Raw genomic sequence first — 17724 nt, forward strand, 5'->3', positions numbered from 1 at the left:
TTTGTGAAGTCTGTGATTGAGTCCTACTTTCGCCACCTCAACCGTAACAGAAGACTCTGGTTCCATCCTACTTGTTAAGACTCTAGGAACAAGTAACCCAGTATTTATGGCCAGCAGGCAATACGATACTACAAGCTGTTTTCAGAGCCCGAATTTACTCAAAATATCTCAAAAGCAGTATTACAACTAAAAATCACAGCTTTTCTGGGAATTTTACTCAAACTATTTGACAAGGCTTTCAAACTAATGAACAGAGAATTGGTGCACGCTTAAATCCCTAATTATGATAATAGAGATTACAGTACAACGTAGGAAACCTGGTTGAAAAGTTTGCAGCAGGTTTCCTGAGGTTTCCCAGCAGTGGCACCTGATTATCCAACACAATTCTAATTGATCGTGGACCCTGGAGATAAAAGTCAACAGGTCCAGGGGGACGCTGTCGCCACCCAGCCACCCCCCATCTGGGAATCACACACCCCTCTTCTGGAGGCTCAGAATTGATCCATTGCTGTTCACTAGCCAGGGCAGGCGGGGGAATGAAAGCACCCAGAACAAAGCTGGCACCGGTCGACTGAGCATCGGGATTATCGGTGACAAGAGGTGCCTGTGAAAGGACACCAGAAGACGACCTTCCCAACAGAGCAGCTTCTTTCCACCCAACTCCAGCAGGGACACATGACACAGACCTCTCGCGCTCATCAACATGAGCATATTCATACCGAGTGTGTGATTCCCAGATGGGAGCTCTCTGAAGACACCAGGACCGCCGCAAACTACAGACACACCTCTTCAGACTCTACCTCGACTAAAAGACTAACAAATTGTAGCACTTAAAAATTGTACTTATGCCACTCATCTATAGCAAATTGCAAATTGGCTTAGAGGAAATTTCACTTTGTTTCTTGTTCTTCCGAGTTTGTACCCCGATGGCTGAATGCACTTATTGGAAGTCGCTTTGGATAAAAGCGTCAGCTAAATGACATGTAATGTAATACCGAGAAAAAGGTTTCTATTCACTCCATTTAACTCATTTTGAATACGGACATACATGCATAAATGTCCAATCCTTTGGTTTCATCCTTTAAAACTTAAAATGTTAATTTTAAATATTAATACATGTGCATAGCTCAGGGAGATTACAATACATTGCATTGTGCAAAGACATGATTATAAACATCGATGCTTTATTTGAGTCATAATAAATGTCATTGTGTCAGCAGTTGCAAAGAAATTTCACTGGCTTCAGAACTTGAATCAGGAATATACACAACACTCATCTCCAAGAACACCGGACCGATGGAGGCTGTGGACACGAGCCACTGTCCAGCTGGATGACCACCACTGCAGTTAACCTGAGAAACTGTGCGTAAAAACGTAAAATTGCTAAATTGTTGTAAACAGCTAAAAATGTCTCCAATATCTTTAGAATGAGAAAACATCGCAGTCAAACCACTATTTAACCAACTCAGCTTAAAATTGTAGGAACATTTTTAGTAAAACTTTATTTTACATTAGGATGGTTAACGTTAAAGTGTCAATCCAGTTCACAAGCAAAGTGGATGCGTCAACAGCGTTTTGTTACACCACCAACATCAGTGCAATCACTTCAACAGTCCCAACTTGTTGGCGGATGATAAATAGCAGCAGGTGGTGTGCTGGATTCAGCTGGAACATGTTGGAAACAAGTGGTCTTCATGGGATGGCATGGCAGTAGGAGGTCTTGTGTAGTTGTGTGTCACACGAGACACATCCAGTCCTGTCCTGCAGCTTCCTCTTCAATCACACGTTGGGAGCAGCACTCGTGTGGCAGAGCCGGAAACTGCAGCATCAGCCATGTGCGCCTTTTCCCATCACGTTTGTTCTTTGGCAAATAGCAGCTCACATTATTACAAATAACATTCACAATGGTGCCTTTTTGATTTGAAACATCGTTTTATTAACCCATTTGTAATATATAAATTACTTTTAAAAACACAAGAAGCAGATGCCCCTAGAAGAAGGACCTGGCATGAAAACACGGCAGTCATAGAAAACTTGGACTGGATTTACAGGAGCCATCCATGTCTACATTTCCCAGAATCCTCTTTTGCATATTTATCTGGGTTTTTTTTAGTTCCAAAACTGGACACAGGGTCATTTTTAGGAAATCAAAAAGTTCCATGGGCGTTGCCTTCCTCCATGTGCCAGCTACCCTAGTTTCTCTTCTGTGGCGCTCCGTCCATCCAGATCAGTGCAATGCGGGTGCAACTCACAGCAGCCGTAGCTTGGGGGAGGAAGAAGGGGGTCAAAGCTCACATCTCGTTTGCCACGTCGTCGTTCTCTCCTGCGGAAAGGTCGCCGTTGGCACTGATCGTGGCGTTGTTGTCCTGGTAACCGGGGGGCATGAAAGCAAGGCTGTAGGGGTACATCTTCTGGCAGGCAATCCGGTAAGCTTCAGCAGCCTTCTGCTGGCCCTCGCCCAGCTGTCCATCATGCAGCGCCTCCAGCACCTGAGTACAGATCTGCAGCACACAAAGCAGTAAACCCTAAAGTATAGGTTTAGTCATTCACAGTCATTTGTAGTGTGTGTAGTTTTCTTTAAAAAGTAAACCACACAATTGAAATGAGAAGTGAAAGTTTGTATTTTTCATTGATTAAATCTCATTCTTTTTTTTAATGATTTAATATAATCTGCTTTCATCTATTTTATATTCATGTGCGAATAATAAACAACTTGATTTATTGAAGTTTCACACCAAAAAATTAATCTGTGAACACTATTAAAATAAAGACATTCGCTAAAAATGTAAAATTGCTGAATTGCAAAATTATTGTAAACAGCTAATAATCTTCAATATCTATTTTATAATGCAAAGACATCTCATTCAAACCACTATTAAGTTTCACCAACTCTACAGTAAAATTGTATTTGAACACATGGTAACGTAAGCAACCCACTACGAGAGACAATGGCATCCTGATTGCATATTTTAGTGATGATAACCTTCCATCATTGTTCTAGAGCAGAGCCTGAACGCATCATAATGCAACTGAACTGGACCTCCATCCGTTAGCGGTGCAGTTAACGTGATTAGCTCTCCTCCAGTTGATGTAAAGAGGACTGGTTGTTTATGATGGAACATTATCAGCGATCAGAGACTAGAACAGCAGGATGATCACATATTTGACTTAATATCGGCTGATAAACATCTTCAGTAGAACTTATTTCATACGTGAAGGTTAACGTTAAACCGTCCTTGATCGGCTGTTTACCTATGTGCCAAACTTGAAGGGGTAAATGGTCACATACCTGGAGGCTTCTTCCGGACAGGGACTCATCCAGGGCCGTGGCGATCTCACAGGCCATCTTATCAGAGAGCGGTTCCAGGTAGAACATCATCTTAGCAGCTGGGAATGCAAGACGGAGACACTCATGTTGCTCCCGGGTCTTATACACAAAGGTCACACGGGCTGTCATAACAGGTCCACCTGGAACACTTTCAACCCCAACACAAGTCTGAGCTTTAATACTGACAGGGAGGCTGCAGCGATGCAACGGTAATCTTTTCCAAAACTTTGCAGGACCATTTCAAGTTTAAATGAAAGTAAAGCCCTGTAAAAGATACTGGGAATAATATTTTTATGACTAAAACAGTTTTTTTTGTAATAAATAAAATGATTTAGGATTACATAAATTCCTTGTCAGTCATTGAAACAGAATAATATAGTATTCAAAAGAAACAATGTGAAGTCCATTCTTGTGTGAGTCGCATACTGAACCATGACTGGCTTCCACACTTCCAGGTGGTAACGTTGTGAGAACTCACACATTCTGGGCACGTGTGTGTGTGTGTGTGCGCTGCTTACCAGCTAGTCGGTGTGGGATGGAGCTGGAGTGTTGACTCAGGTAGTTCTTGTTGAAGCTCTGCGGGTTGCTCTCCCCAAACAGTCTGGAGATCTCCTGCTTCAACACCTTCCTCACAGACTCTGCCAGGTCTGCACTCTCATGCACTGCACACACACACACACACACACACACACACACAGCTCAGGCGTGTCGAACTCGGGAAAGTTCCCACAGACTCATTGGTCAAATCACAGAGAGTTTACTGAAACCAGGGTAGCGGAGGATGGATCAGCACAGTGTCGACCCCGTCCTTACCTCCTTTGAAGAAGCGCACCAGACACTGGTGCAGCCATGGGTTGGAGGGCTCTATTGTTACCGCCCGCTTTATCGACTGAAGCATCAACAGGTACTTCTCTAGGGGCACAAACAATGTTGGGTCAATGAGTAATGATGCGGTTATAACAGGCCAAATTTTTTATTTTATTTTTTAAATTGAGCAGGTTGGCAGTACAAGTCGGACCTTTCCTGAAGTAGATCTCAAAGGCCAGGAGGTGCGTCTCGATCTTGTTGCGCACAAGGTTCTTCAGAGGGATCAGGAACTTCACTGCCTCCTCCAGAGGATTCTCTGCCTGGTAACAAGGGGGTCAGACATTCCCTTTGATTACATCTTAGCTCGTATAAAGGACTGTGCCTCCGTTAAAACACTTGAAGACGACCTAAGAGGAGGGGAGAGTCCTTACGCCGTCCACTCAACCACTCAAATACACAATCAGGAGTTGGCCTGTGTGATTGCACGAACCGGTTTCAGCACATTAGAATACAGACGGTGGGTGATCATTTGATCAGATCCTTCCGTCATGGCCAAGAAGCTGAGTAATATGAGCCCACCTTAGCCAGTCTGTCTGGAACGAGCTCTTCTTTGGGCCCCCCTATCTCCTCGTCATCGTCCTCCTTCTTCCTCTTCTGGTTCCTCAGCTGTTTCTCCTTCTCCGCGTTCTTCTTCTTCTCCTCCTCTAACTGGGCCTTCTTCTGGGCTCTTCGCTGTTTGTTACGCATCTTCTTCAGCTCTTTGTCCGTCAGATTCTCTACAGAGAGCAACGGTACACGGGGCATTTGTAACTTATAACTATAACTTTATAACTTTATACAGGTGGCAGTGTTCAAAACGCTTTGTATTGGCTGTTACTTCGTGTTTAACAACAATGATATTGGCAGAGAAAGATGGGCCCAATCTGGACAGTTCACTATTTACAAAGAGCATAAGTACATAACGGAACTTACTTTACTGTGTTAACAGTCAAACAGCATGAAGGCAACAAGTCCACATGCTATATGTTCCCAAACACCTTTTGGAGTGGAACGGGGAAGAAATCCTCCTACAATCAACAACTGATCCTTGACCAACAATGCTGGTATTTGTAACGCATGCGAGCATTCATTCAGCGTGCTCTGTAGCTCCGCCTCCTCAGACACTTGTAAGTCGCAAGTGCAGGTGCTCGATGACGGTGGGGCACTGACCTGCGTCCGCTTGGCTCTCCTTGTTGTCGGCGGTCAGAGGCCTGTCGTGCAGCTCCAGGTAGATCTGGATGGCGGTCTGAGCGGCTTTGTAGTAGAAGGGATGCTGCCTCAGCACGTCCTCCAGCTTCAGCAGGTCCACGTAGGAGCGCAACGTCATCTTCCTCATGCAGTAGGTGTGGAAGTCAAACTGGTCATCTGTGATCTCCACAAAATGCTGATGGCACGGAGGGAGAGAGAGAGAGAGAATGTTTAGATCTGCTGGTGTTAGAAGAATGAACTTGACACTTATCTGATAGTGGCTCCAGCGCCATGACTCCTAACAGCGATTTCATCATAATGTGACGTATGTTGCAGCACTGCATCATGCGTCACAAGTGGAAACGCAACAAAGCAGCATTCTGGGCAGACTGAACTGTGGGGCGTTGAGGGCCAGTGTGGCTCTCTGCCAGCGTCTCTGAACCAAATACGCTGATCTGGGACCTTGGTTGACTTATGCAAAGTGGACAACCAAGGCTAAAGTATTGTAATGTGAACAATCCTACTGTCTCCACATAACTGTGTGTGTGTGTGTGTGTGTGTGTGTGTGTGTGGGGGTAGGAGCTAAGTTGAGGAGAGAAACAGCGTGTGCAGTTGTGCAGTATTAAAGCATAATGTTTAGCCCAGGCTCTGTAGGAAGTAGGTCTGCTTGGGAAAAAATATATTTAGATCACAGGACTGATTGGAAGTCTCCCCTAAATTGTCAATATTTCCCTAAATGATACAAAATGAATACACCGATCTTGATGATAGTGTATCCGAACAAGGCACAGGACATGTGAAAACAATAACAAAACATTTAGGACAGAAAATGTAGTGTGTGTGTGTGTGTGTGTGTGTGTGTGTGTGTGTGTGTGTGTGGTGGCATGCAGGTTATGGAAGCTTACCCTCTCAATCTCGTGGCACTTCTTCAGAGCCTCTCCAAATTTGTTCATGGCCTTGTAGGCCAAGGCACACTCTGTCTGGAACCACATGCACTGCATCTCATTCAGGTTCTCTACTGCAGACGTCCCCTCCTGAAAAAACACATGCGTGTGATAAACGCAGACAACATTAAAGCAACATCTGTATTGATGCATCCATGAACACACATTCAAAAGACAAGTTTAACCATTGAACTACAATGCTCTTCTCCACACACCAACACCATGACAACCCAAACTTGAGCCAGGTCGTCTGTTCACGCTCACCCGTGTGAACTTGGCGCACATCTCCTCGGCTTCCTTGACGAGGCCCGCCTTTAGCATGTACTTGGCGCACTTGGAGTTGATGAAGCGGTCGGCGGTGTCCAGAGCCTGAGCTTCATCCATCCACCGAACTGCCTCCTTGATGTTGCCTGTGTGCTGCAGGGAAGGGAAGAAAACACAGAAAAGTGTCAACGCTCATGACACAAAACAGAGGAGAACCTCATTCAAACGTGTAGCGTTTCTGCTCAACCTTGTAGATCTTGGCCTTGATGAGGAAGAGCTCGATGAGCGTGGGCGTGCTGTCTATGGCCGTGTTGATGTACTCCAGCGCGAGGCTGGGCTGGTCTATGAAGTCAAAGTGCTGAGCGAGGAAGTACTGCACCCACAACAGGGTGGTAGGAGGCTCCTCCTTCCCATCATCTGCACACATTTCACAACAGTTGTGCAATTCAGCCTCTATGCATCTGATTCAGACATTAAAATCAAACAAAGGATTACGGAACGTTACAAAGGAAAGAGAAGGCAAAACTCACTATTTTTACTGAACATTCGGAAGCTTTTTAAACAGGTTTCATAGCCAACTACCAATTCCTCAATGATTGCAACCTGCAGAAGAAAACATGTTGTTTATTCGGATAAGGAACGTCAACAACACACATGGTATTTCAAGGTCAGCATGCTTACCTTATCTCTGTCGCTGTAGAGGGACTTGAGGGTAGTGAAGACGGGTGGGCAGCCTTTACTGAAGTTCATCCTAAGGTAGCTGTCCAGACATTCACAAAACTTGTCCCCTGCCCAGCACAACACACAGCAAAGGTACCGTAAAGTGGGATTAGTATTGACGAAGAGGAGACTGGCGTGCAGCGTTTCATCCTGTGACCTCCTTGCATACAATCATTCTGAGCTCCTATCAGCTGGGGCCAGCGGGGGGTTTTATGTGCTCGGGTACGCGGTGACAACATTGATCGCGAGTCAGAATCTGTCACAGATCCTGATACTTTGTGAGAATTTACATATAGAATATTAACCACACTTTTGGTTTGAAATATTACTGAAGTGGTTTCTGCTGTATCCCTCTGAGCCAGATTTACTAAATGATTCATGCCCGTTTTTGTTTATTTTGTTTAGGGTTAGCCAGTACCTTTGGGCAGATTGGCGTTTTTGGCCTCAGTTCATCCTCAAAGATGTTGTAGTCGTTACTTCAAAGTTAATTGAATTATTAAGTAATACATTCTTATTGTGACTTTGATTTGCATACTGGGGAGGGAACGGCCTCGCTTACTTTCATGGTGTCCTTAGACTCCCCCAGATGGCGGCGCAACAACATTTAGAAACCAAGCCTACTTCATTAAGTTTAGCCACATGATTATTTGTTTAGATTGATCATGTGATCAGTTAATCTCGGGAGTAATATCAGGGGAAGAATTGTTAAGTGGGTGTATTGTGCTGCCTGTGATCAGATCTTATATCCATTTGAATATTAGAATCTGAATCCTGGTGTCCATGTAAATGGATTTGTCAATAACTGTATGTATAATCACTGTTCTCTACTTAAAACCATCTCACTTTACTGAAGTAGACATGTTACTTCCAGACCCATAAGCTCAGAAGGGGAACAGTCCAAGTCACGGTACAGGGACGTACGGTGATGACGTTTCCCATGATGCAACAAACAGGCTGTACTGTGTTTACCTGTGAGGAAGTTAAGCGGCAGTCGCCGGAGAACGAGGCCTTTAGGAAACTTCACCCAGGAGTCCTCATAAATCTTCTGACGGTCCTCAATACTACCTGGAAATACACGCGCACAGACAAACACACGCTATTAAAAGAAATACGAATACAACACGAGGGGTGGAGAGCTTGTAACGTGAGCGGAGCTTCAGGTTCAGTGACAATGAGAATTGGGAAAAGATAACGTCTTTATCTCGATGGGTTCACGTGTAGCCTCGTACATTGTAGTTGTTAATTGTAGGTGAGAAACTTTAGTCCAGTTGTTTTGACAACAACATAAAGTTATTAGATAGAGAATTATGAGCTACTCCAAACAGCAAGCAGATTATAACAAATCATTAAATGAAGTAGTAAGATTTGCTTTTGTCCATCCAAGAAATGCAATCTTTCGCAAGTCGAAATTATGACTTAAGATATGCGCGTGCGCAGGCTCCTTCGTGGTTTGGTACATCGACTTTCCAAACTCTCTTTGACGACTTCTTGTCAAAAGCGACCAGCGACCTTATCTGGTCCTATTGGAGACTTTTGTGGTGTCTGACGTGACTGAAGCAGAAACCTGGCGGCTCGCTGCAGTCAGAGCACAGAGGAGACACGACTCACGTCCAGACTGAAATCAACGCGCCAAAGCCGCCGCTGATTCTGCAGCGGCTTTCCTCATTAAGAAATTGGCAACACTGGTTCAATACAGAGAGAACTCCCTTCAGGACTTTTCAATCGTTACTAATTACGATAACTACGGAATAAATACCACCTGGAACGTATTTTATCTCCCTAGAAGATTGATTTATTTCGGACTCCGCTAAAAGTCGGACGTCCCTGTCCTCCCCGTTTGTTATGATGGTGGAGCGAGCGTCCGTAGAACGTTCACAGTTCGCTAAAGTTGGCAAGATATTCACAGAGGATGTTAAACTCTGTGACCGTAGACCGAAGTCACCAAAAAAGTCATAATTTCGACCTTCTAATCCTTTTTTTTTTTTGTGGCGGAAGTGAGCTTCCATAGTATCCTGGTATATAACCGGTACTTTTTTCCGAGTAAACACTCATTGACGCCAAAAAAGGCCCGCCAGCCGCCTGAACAGTTTTTTACCCCTTATTGTTCACTGCTGGCCAAGTCGCTCGCAACTGGCCGGCGATCAAAGGGAGATCTCTAAAAGTTTGGATTTCTCCCTTTCCTTTATGATCCGATCCAATCCATTAGTTAGGGATCACGACGACTTCTCAGTCTAGATTGTTTTTGGTGCCCTGTCTAGTGCTAATTGGCAGAGTCGAGCGCTCTCTGCAGTATAATGAAACTTGATATCACTTGTGTGGCCCTCAAAGCACCAAAAATAAGTACAGCTGCTTTCTGTGCACGGCCTGGGATACACCTTAAACTAGGAACTCCAGAGCATTTCTGTCGTCTTACAGCCCAGATGAATAGCTGCAGTAGAAGTACTCAATCCAGCAGATTGTGTGGGCCTGAGGATAGCTCACCTGGCTTTAAGGCCTTTTCCAGGCCCTGGTAGTAGGCCCAGTTCTCAGGATTCCTCTCCTGGAGACTCCTGTAGACCTGTGAGGCCTCATCGGGCCTATCCAGCTGCAGCAGCAACTCTCCTACTCACACACACACATCAGCATTAACCACATTAACTGTGGTTGTTCGGTCCTCTGGTAGCTTCACATTCATTCGGTCCGGTGAGCCGTCCCGTTCCTTCTGCCTGGACAAAGTGCACCCACCTCTCGTTTCCTCCACTGCCAGTTTGTCGCAGATCTGTTTCTCGTAGTTGTTGAGGTGCTCAAGGGCCTCCTTGTACAGGCCGGCCTCCCTCAGAACCTGGTTCTGATAGAGCAGCAGTTCACTGTACTCGTAGTCCACCTTGTCTGGAGACGTCTGGGAAGACAAGCACACACACACACACACACTTTTTCATAAATGGATCATTTACCCCCCAGTTTGAGAAAAACAATAAATCAACTTCTCTGCACACTCTTCTAAACAATCAAACAAGTATTGGCGAGTCAGGGGGCTTCAATCAAGTCTTAAGAGCAATAACAATCCTTTCACTTCAACTTCTCAGTCAAACCTACTATTTATCTATGACCACTACTAGAGCAGTATTACTATACAGTTGCAATCTGTAATAGAGTCAAAGCTGTGGAGGGCCGACCTACTCAAGGGCATTAAAGGGAAACCCTGCATTAGTGACAGTGTTCATTCTGTTTTCTAATTTCAACCACATGCGGATCGCACCACTGAAAGAACTCAACAGTAGGTGGCACCAGTTCTCCAGTCAGGAAACCATGAGAGAAGGAAGAAAGCAGAATTAAAAAAAAAAAAAACAATGTTGAAAACGTCAAAAGGTTATTTGGCTTCTATCGATGCTATTTTTTCCCCACCTTAACCGGCACTAACTTCTCTGCTATTCTTCCTTAACTAGCATTTGTTGTGTCTCAGATTTAACTTAAGTACAATTTATGTGTCAAAAAAACACAGTATCATTGCCTAACATCTCTCTACTGCACCCCCCCCCCCCCCCTCTGAAGGGTGTGGATGTCTATTACTGACCACATGCTGGGACGCTCTAGAAAAGGGGGCGAACAGGGTCAACTTTTAATAAGCAGGACAGAAGTGATGTGACTAATCTTTATTAGGCAAAATTGTTTTATCTACATGAAGGCAAATTTCTTTTTTTTTTTTTTTTATATTTTGCTATTATAGGCCATCATTTCTCATAGACCCCATTGTTAATCACGTCACAGCGGAGGCATTGCTGGTCCGTATACTGAGAAGTTCCTGTTTTGAAAGAAACGCACGTCTAATGGTGCGTTCACACCAAAAGCAAAGCGGATTTTTGCAATACTTTAATCACGCGAGTTTACTCTCCCGGTCAGTTGTAGTTAATTCGCCTACAAATCGCATCCTGCTTCATTTGTGCCGTAAGGGGGGCGTGGCCTCTTTGTGGCTTGTCTCAATAATGACAGTCAGCCATCCACCATGGAAATAACCACTATTTCTCTTACTTGTTGTGGAAATCACACAAATGTCGGAACTACAAACGGTGTGATGTTTGGCTTCATGACATCATCCGTCGCCGCACACAGCTCAGTGAATTTCATCAACTTCTTCAGGAAGTGAGTCTCTGCGACTTCCTCTTCCAGCGCTACTTCAGGATCTCTCGGTTAAACACCGACTAACTTACAGGCGTTTAGTCTGCAGTCTGTCTATCGGTCTCCGGCAGTTTCATGGAGTTTATTCATGCATTGGCAGCCGGACGGCGGTGATGATGGCGCAGCATTTCATCACGAATTGTCTTTCGCAATAATAATATGTTGAACTAGCGACTCTTCCTGCTGTCCTTGTGCACCTTGCTCTCAACTCTGCATCATTTAACGGCTGTGTTTGAAGTGCCAACAATCTCCCCACATTTAGCAGGACGTTTTCCAAACCACTGTCCATTAGGGACACAGTGGTGGTCCTCTGCACACTGTGTGCCGCGCAGGGTGGATGTTGAGATGGAAGCAGCCGAACAGCTACCAACATGTTCCAGGTTTCGTTTCCGGGGGCAACGCTGGCTGCGTTAAAATATTTTATCGCATTCATCTGGGCCACAATCATCGCATAGATTAACGAGTGAATTTTGACAGCGCTACTTTAAACAAATTGGATATTTGGCTCCATTAAAACATCCACAGCGTCGGCCCACCTGTTGCGTTTTGCGGAATTCCTCAACAATCTTGGCGGCCATCTCAAAGTCCTCCAGCAGGTGATATGCTACAGCGTATCCGATCCACGAGGCCCGCTGGGCCGGACGGAGCTGCAGCAGCTGGTACCGGGTCTCCTGGGGAGGGAGAGGGGCGTCACAGCCAACGGAAGCTACATTTTATAATCCGCCACCCAATTCAACCGTTCGTCATCCCTCCATTAAGGTCTTTCATCGCACAAACACACGTCCTCCTCCTCCTTCCTCACTCACTCTGTATCCCTCCAGGTCTCTCATCTGGATCTGCAGCAGGGAGAGGTCTCTCAGGATCTGCAGGTTGTCCTTGTCCCACTTCAGAGCATTGCGGTAACATTTGATGGCCTCGTCGTACTTTTTGTCAGAGCGCTGCAGCAGGCCGTACACGTGCCAGCCTGGAGGATGAGCGAGTTCAGGAAGGAAAACCACACACAAGACGCGCTCTCTATAAATGTGAAAAACACACACAAATGAAATCAAATGAAAGAACGTTCAGAACGCTGCAGCAGTTTTGATATTTGAATGTACCTCGACTAAAAGACTAACAAATTGTAGCACTTAAATTGTACTTATAATGGCACTTATCTATAGCAAATTGCAAATTGGCTTATTTTATGAAATTGCACTTTGTTTCTTGCTCTTCTGAGTTTGTACCCCTATGGTTGAATGCACTTATTGTAAGTCACTTTGGATAAAAGCATCAGCTAAATGACATGTAATGTTAAACTGATGCTCTGCGGCGGCCCTGGGGGCTGATGGAAGGATACAGACGTGGCTCTTGAGGTCGTTGCGAAGGCCCCGTCTCACCAGCTCATAGGCCTCCTCCTTCTTGCCCAGGCAGTTGAGGGTCAAACCCTTCATGGCCAGCGTCTCTGGAACACAAAGCAGGGGAGAGGACGGAGTCATTTCGGGGACATGACTTGTCGAGAGGGACACTAGCCAGGTTTCTGTCTTTCATAAAAACAAAAACTCAAATGAGTGTATGGGAACACAGCTAGTGACCGATTACACACAGGGTTTTTTTTAATGGCACAGAACTCGCAGGGGAAAACAGCATGGCTCGTATTACAACTAGATGAGTATTATAACATACATCAAGTAAAAATAACATATTGCACTAAAGAAAGCTTTAGAAAAAGTAAAGCTTGCCGTATTATGGAAAGTTAACATCGCTACCCGGCATGATGACGCACACAGGGCTGCGGTGAGGACACACAACGAGGACGTGGATGAAAACAAGGACATTTTATCCAAAATAATCTCCTTTTGGGGGCTTTTGAGTTGGTCTTTCCTCAACACACTGATTGGGTGTTTCCCCACAAACTAGGCTCATATATGCACACGTTCAATTAGATTTAATATAAGTATTATATGAAATACACGATGTGTGTGTTGAGCGGCAGGGAGGGAGGGAGGAGGTAACTGCAGCCTTACCTCCATGCTCAGAGAACTTGGGGTTCCCCAAGATCTGCTTGCAGAACTTCAGGCCGTTCCTGTACTGCTTGTGCTCGTAGCATCTCTGAAACAAGAAGCAGAGGAAACGTCACATCGGCCTGCAGAGCTCCGCTGCACTAATCCGTAGGACGATCGGGGTCAGTGAAGAACAGGGGTGTCAAATCTATCTAAATGCAAACTACTGTGGTCCAAAAAACCTGCACAAACAGTCCAATCAGCGGCGCTTTTGTAGCACTGAATGAACAGACACTGACAAACTGTTTCGGCCGTGTGTGCAGGGACGATGATGACTTAACTGTATTGACGGTGCAGAAAAACACGTTTAAAAAGGTGAAGTTTGAACATAACGTTAGTCAGCAAACCTCCACTTTTCCCCTCGATGCTAAACTGTGTGTGTCTGTCACATGTCCAGCAGCCTTGTGACTCTTTGTATAGCAACGAAGCCGCACCTGACTGCTAGCCAACTAGTGGCTTTTGTCTTTGTATCCTTGTTACAGCCAGTCGTTAATAACACAGACATGCTCGCTACAGTCCGTTTGGCCCACGGAAACAGATTCAGCAGCGACTCCCTACGCTACGATACTTGCTCTGATTGCTACAAGTGACGGCTACTCGCAGAACTAGCATTAGCCAGCAAGCTAACTATCTCAGGCTTTTGGCGTTAGCCTAGTTACCAATATTCTCTTGAAGAGAGCATTCTCCTTCGGCGGTAGAGGGATTGTGGGCATTGTGCTTGCTTCCTACGCCTCTGTCGGTTCACACATGGATATTGTCCCGATTGTAGTCAGATGTCCGAGCCTGTGTCAGGCTCCTCGCTCTCACGTGTTGAAGCCGAGGCCTCCTTCCGAGCAAAATGGCCGATGCGCATCTGCTGCGGGTCAGGCAGCTCTGAGTCTGCGTGCCAACGCGGACAGCAGGGCTCTGTGTGAATAAATAGCTATTTGACGAGTACGTCATGTTTAACTGTCCATTTAATTAAAAACCCCAGCCGGTTGTATACAAAAGTGAAACACAAAACCTATTTGATAGCAGATGTATAATGTGTCGCTATAACGTTAACCGTGTCCACTGTGGATGCATCAAAAGCTCCAAAAGCTCACTAACGTCAGTGGGGTTACAAGGGCTTTAAAACAGCCAAATGTAGACTTTTTGTATTCTAAAATGACAAATGCTGTTAGTGTGATAGCTTTTTGTCACATGTGTTCCAGCAGCACATCGGTGATCGTTTACTCAAGTCTTCCAGGACGTTTAATCGATTACGGAGTGGTCGCATTGCAGAGCGGATGAAGACAGCTGCTCTGAAGCGAAAATGACTTTCAGCCGGTTATTCTCTGGAGCTGCTTTCGTCAGCAGAGGTAAGATTAGCATGTAATCGTAATAAGTTCATGGGTACTATTTTGTGCCGGGTTCTTTTGTATCGCCGTTTATAATGTTAACGTTGTGACGTGTGTTTATTTTGAAGCCTGACCTTAGCTTAGCTTAGCTTCATGTAGCACTGCAGTCACACACAGGCGGCTTCTCCCCCACTGAGCTATGAGACATCATAAGACCGTTAAGATGTTTAAGATGACATAAAATGTTTTAACATAAACGATTATGCTAATATTCAAACTATTGTATTGTAGGTAACCGGGAGTATTGCCATCCTATTTGCACTCACCTTATAGCTTTCGCTCCTTTTATGAAGAGGCATTCACGTCAAATCTCTTTTTTAGGATTAAATTAAGTGAAATAGTCGGATTTATTTCTTCTCTGCCTCTTATAATGACTCAATTTAAACGCATGCTAGCAAGTCAGTTCTTCTAGGCTCGCATTCCTCCAGCCATGGTCTTGACTTCCCTTCGTGGCTATTTTAACTAGACTACGAAAGCCAACAAAATGTTATTGGTTCATTTTTAAACAGGGTGGTTCTTTTGCTGTGGTTGTAATTCTTTTCTATTTTTTTCTTGCAGTGGGATCCAGGTCAGCGTTCACAAGCTCCAAGCCTGACTCCGCCAACCCAAACTGGCTCAGAGTGAGCCTTGCCTTTGGCTCGGCCGCTGTCCTTTGGGGCCTGGTAAACGACCACTGACCTTTCTCTCAGAAAGTGAACTCATCTTCTATAAAACAACGATCGTTGGTTGAGTTCTGTGTTTCACACACCCGGGTGCTTCTTTCAGCCCCCTGAGTTGTCAGTCTCTTTGTGAGGAGCCCTTCGTTTACTCACTGACGTATTATTGTACCTCAGAATGTCTAGCATTCATTTTGCCAGGAGAGCCCAGCAATGTGCTTGTTTTAAGTAGGCCAATGTAATATGTCTTATACCAACAGTCTTTGTGAGGCATAGGCTTGATATATGTATATTGTTCTAATATAACCACTTGCATTTAAACAATCTGGGGTGTTCGTCTTCCACCCACAGCTCTTCAAGCAGCACAGTACGGACGTACACGAGTACAAAGTGAGGAACGGCCTGGAATGAACCGCCACATTGGTATGTGGGGGTTTTCTTTGTTTACATGTTACATATAATCAGCGTGTGTTGTGCCTTAATGCCTGAATTTGATCTAATGCCAAACAGCATTGTTATCATATGTCCATTCAGTGTGAAGATGTGTGTTCTATCAATAGATGAACACATTAAGACGTAATGCTCTTGTCCTGTTTAGGTGGTTTTCAGGTCCTGTCTCTCTGGGATGCACCTGTTTGTCCGCTTCTTTCTGTTTCCACGATTGCTCGCTCTAAATTCTGTGTAAAATAAAATATCGAACATGTGAAATATACATGAGCCATGATAATTTTGTTCACATAAATTCACAGTTGCTGTGGTGGTTGTATTGATGAATAAATATTTGATTCATTTATCTTTAATCAAATAACTAAATGCCTATTTACTGTTCCAAATAGCTTTTCCAAAGAATATAAATATACTGTAGGCAATGACTGTCTAACACAGAGGTCTTCAACGTTTTTCAAGCCAAGGTCCCCCAAACTGATGGCGAGGTGGAGCAGGGACCCCCTATTCTACGGAGTTTGGTCCGCCATCTTTTATTTTTGAGCTTCACGCTCTTTAGACGTGAGCATAAACGCGATCTGATTGGCTGGTGCCTGCGCGGTCGTATTCGCATGAAAGGAGCTGTGAGTGAACCGGTGCCCAGCTTCAGAGCTGCTGAGGGAAGCTGAATGTGTGGGTTGCGGACTGACAGATAACGTCTTCTCCAATTTATCCGTTCACTTCAATATGTTGGATTCATGTTAATGTGTATTTAAAGACCATAAATAAAATTCTGATTCTGAAGACATTTACATTTGTGGGGGGAAAAATTGGTTTAAAAAAATTGTCTTATCAACAAAAAATCTCGCGACCCCCCTGCAGTACCTTCTCGGACCCCCTGTTGAAGACCTCTGGTCCGCTTGTGCAACTTAAAAATATTATTGGGCCATCACCTATATTTGCATGTCTAACTGAACTGTATTGTTTGAAGAAAGCAAAACTGAATTATGACTTTGTCCAAGAATTTACCACCTTGTCCTTAAAATTCATGCAACATATGACACACTCACTTCACAAGATCCAAAGGTTCCATCGTCTATTTCAGTTTGGTAATCTGAAAAATTCAGAAAGTTTTTTCACATGGTGAATTCACACCATGTGTCCATTTTCTATTCCTAAATCCAGTCTGAAAAAACGTACCTTCCCATCTGTAGGCCTATGAAAAAACGAGGCCCTGAACCCAAGGTCCCTTCTGCCTGGGGGCTCGTGGGGGATCACAAACATGTCAACATCATGTGCCATTTAGAGTTTTCACTTCACTCCTGATGTGACCCAATGCATGTGGAGGTAGAAGATTACAGTTCCAGAATTTCAAAAGTTGCGACGGTAGAACATCGGTAGAAAATCATACCCACACCACCTTCCAATTATGAATAATAATTCATCGGTAAGAGGTGACTAATCCACAGCAACATTATTTTGTGCCTAAAAACACCTGTGCTTATAAAAGAAGACAACTGGGTAATTTTGTGTGTGAGCTGACCACCTGCGCTTTTTGACTCTTTCTGTTGGGAGGGGTGGAGCCGATGTGTCGTCATGAAGTATGGAGGGTAATCAATGCCACTGCGTTCACATCGAACCTACTCACAATTTTTCCCCCCACTGACTGACAACCAGGGGCATTTTATTAGAAACTGGCTTGTGTGTAAGCTTGTGAAATAATATTTGACCTTTGTTAAATAAATACTTATTTGGGCTTACTGTATGAAACTGTCATCAAAT

At 44.5% G+C, this 17724-nt stretch overlaps 2 protein-coding genes across 3 annotated transcripts; one reads left to right on the forward strand and one right to left on the reverse strand.

Annotated features, from left to right (window-relative positions):
- Positions 1-1912: 1912 nt before the first annotated feature.
- On the reverse strand, positions 1913-15332 carry LOC120817665 (N-alpha-acetyltransferase 15, NatA auxiliary subunit). Of its 2 annotated transcripts, none has more exons than XM_040174096.2 (20): positions 15130-15332; positions 13449-13533; positions 12782-12886; positions 12252-12409; positions 11982-12116; positions 10015-10168; positions 9772-9891; positions 8260-8355; positions 7252-7358; positions 7101-7173; positions 6818-6987; positions 6571-6723; positions 6268-6396; positions 5345-5558; positions 4715-4911; positions 4347-4455; positions 4142-4240; positions 3847-3990; positions 3290-3387; positions 1913-2501 (listed from the first exon to the last, which is right to left on the reverse strand). In XM_040174096.2, exons 1-20 carry the CDS (start codon positions 15160-15162, stop codon positions 2292-2294), a joined length of 2589 nt encoding a protein of 862 aa, XP_040030030.2. In that variant the 5' UTR covers positions 15163-15332; the 3' UTR covers positions 1913-2291. The 2 variants fall into 2 exon arrangements, with proteins under 2 accessions (XP_040030030.2, XP_040030029.2); XM_040174095.2 differs by lacking the exon at positions 15130-15332 and adding an exon at positions 14144-14373.
- ndufc1 (NADH:ubiquinone oxidoreductase subunit C1) lies at positions 14681-16227 on the forward strand. The gene is made up of 4 exons (XM_040174097.2): positions 14681-14824; positions 15422-15525; positions 15871-15942; positions 16118-16227. Exons 1-3 carry the CDS (start codon positions 14779-14781, stop codon positions 15928-15930), a joined length of 210 nt encoding a protein of 69 aa, XP_040030031.1. The 5' UTR covers positions 14681-14778; the 3' UTR covers positions 15931-15942; positions 16118-16227.
- Positions 16228-17724: the final 1497 nt, after the last annotated feature.

Source organism: Gasterosteus aculeatus, chromosome 4 (assembly GCF_964276395.1).
Source record: "Gasterosteus aculeatus chromosome 4, fGasAcu3.hap1.1, whole genome shotgun sequence".
Taxonomy (NCBI): Eukaryota; Metazoa; Chordata; class Actinopteri; order Perciformes; family Gasterosteidae; genus Gasterosteus; species Gasterosteus aculeatus.

What these genes read in the sequence shown, in the direction of transcription:
- ndufc1 (XM_040174097.2), top strand. Translation starts at nt 14,779, where the DNA reads ATGACTTTCAGCCGGTTATTCTCTGGAGCTGCTTTCGTCAGCAGAG. An exon ending in AGCTGCTTTCGTCAGCAGAG is followed by an intron (nt 14,825 to 15,421) that starts GTAAGATTAGCA and finishes TTTTTCTTGCAG; the next exon opens with TGGGATCCAGGTCAGCGTTC. An exon ending in CCGCTGTCCTTTGGGGCCTG is followed by an intron (nt 15,526 to 15,870) that starts GTAAACGACCAC and finishes TTCCACCCACAG; the next exon opens with CTCTTCAAGCAGCACAGTAC.
- LOC120817665 (XM_040174095.2), bottom strand. Translation starts at nt 14,197, where the DNA reads ATGCCCACAATCCCTCTACCGCCGAAGGAGAATGCTCTCTTCAAGAGA. An exon ending in GGAAAAGGCCTTAAAGCCAG is followed by an intron (nt 8,356 to 9,771) that starts GTGAGCTATCCT and finishes GTGTATTTCCAG; the next exon opens with GTAGTATTGAGGACCGTCAG. An exon ending in TTCCAGACAGACTGGCTAAG is followed by an intron (nt 4,456 to 4,714) that starts GTGGGCTCATAT and finishes CCTTGTTACCAG; the next exon opens with GCAGAGAATCCTCTGGAGGA.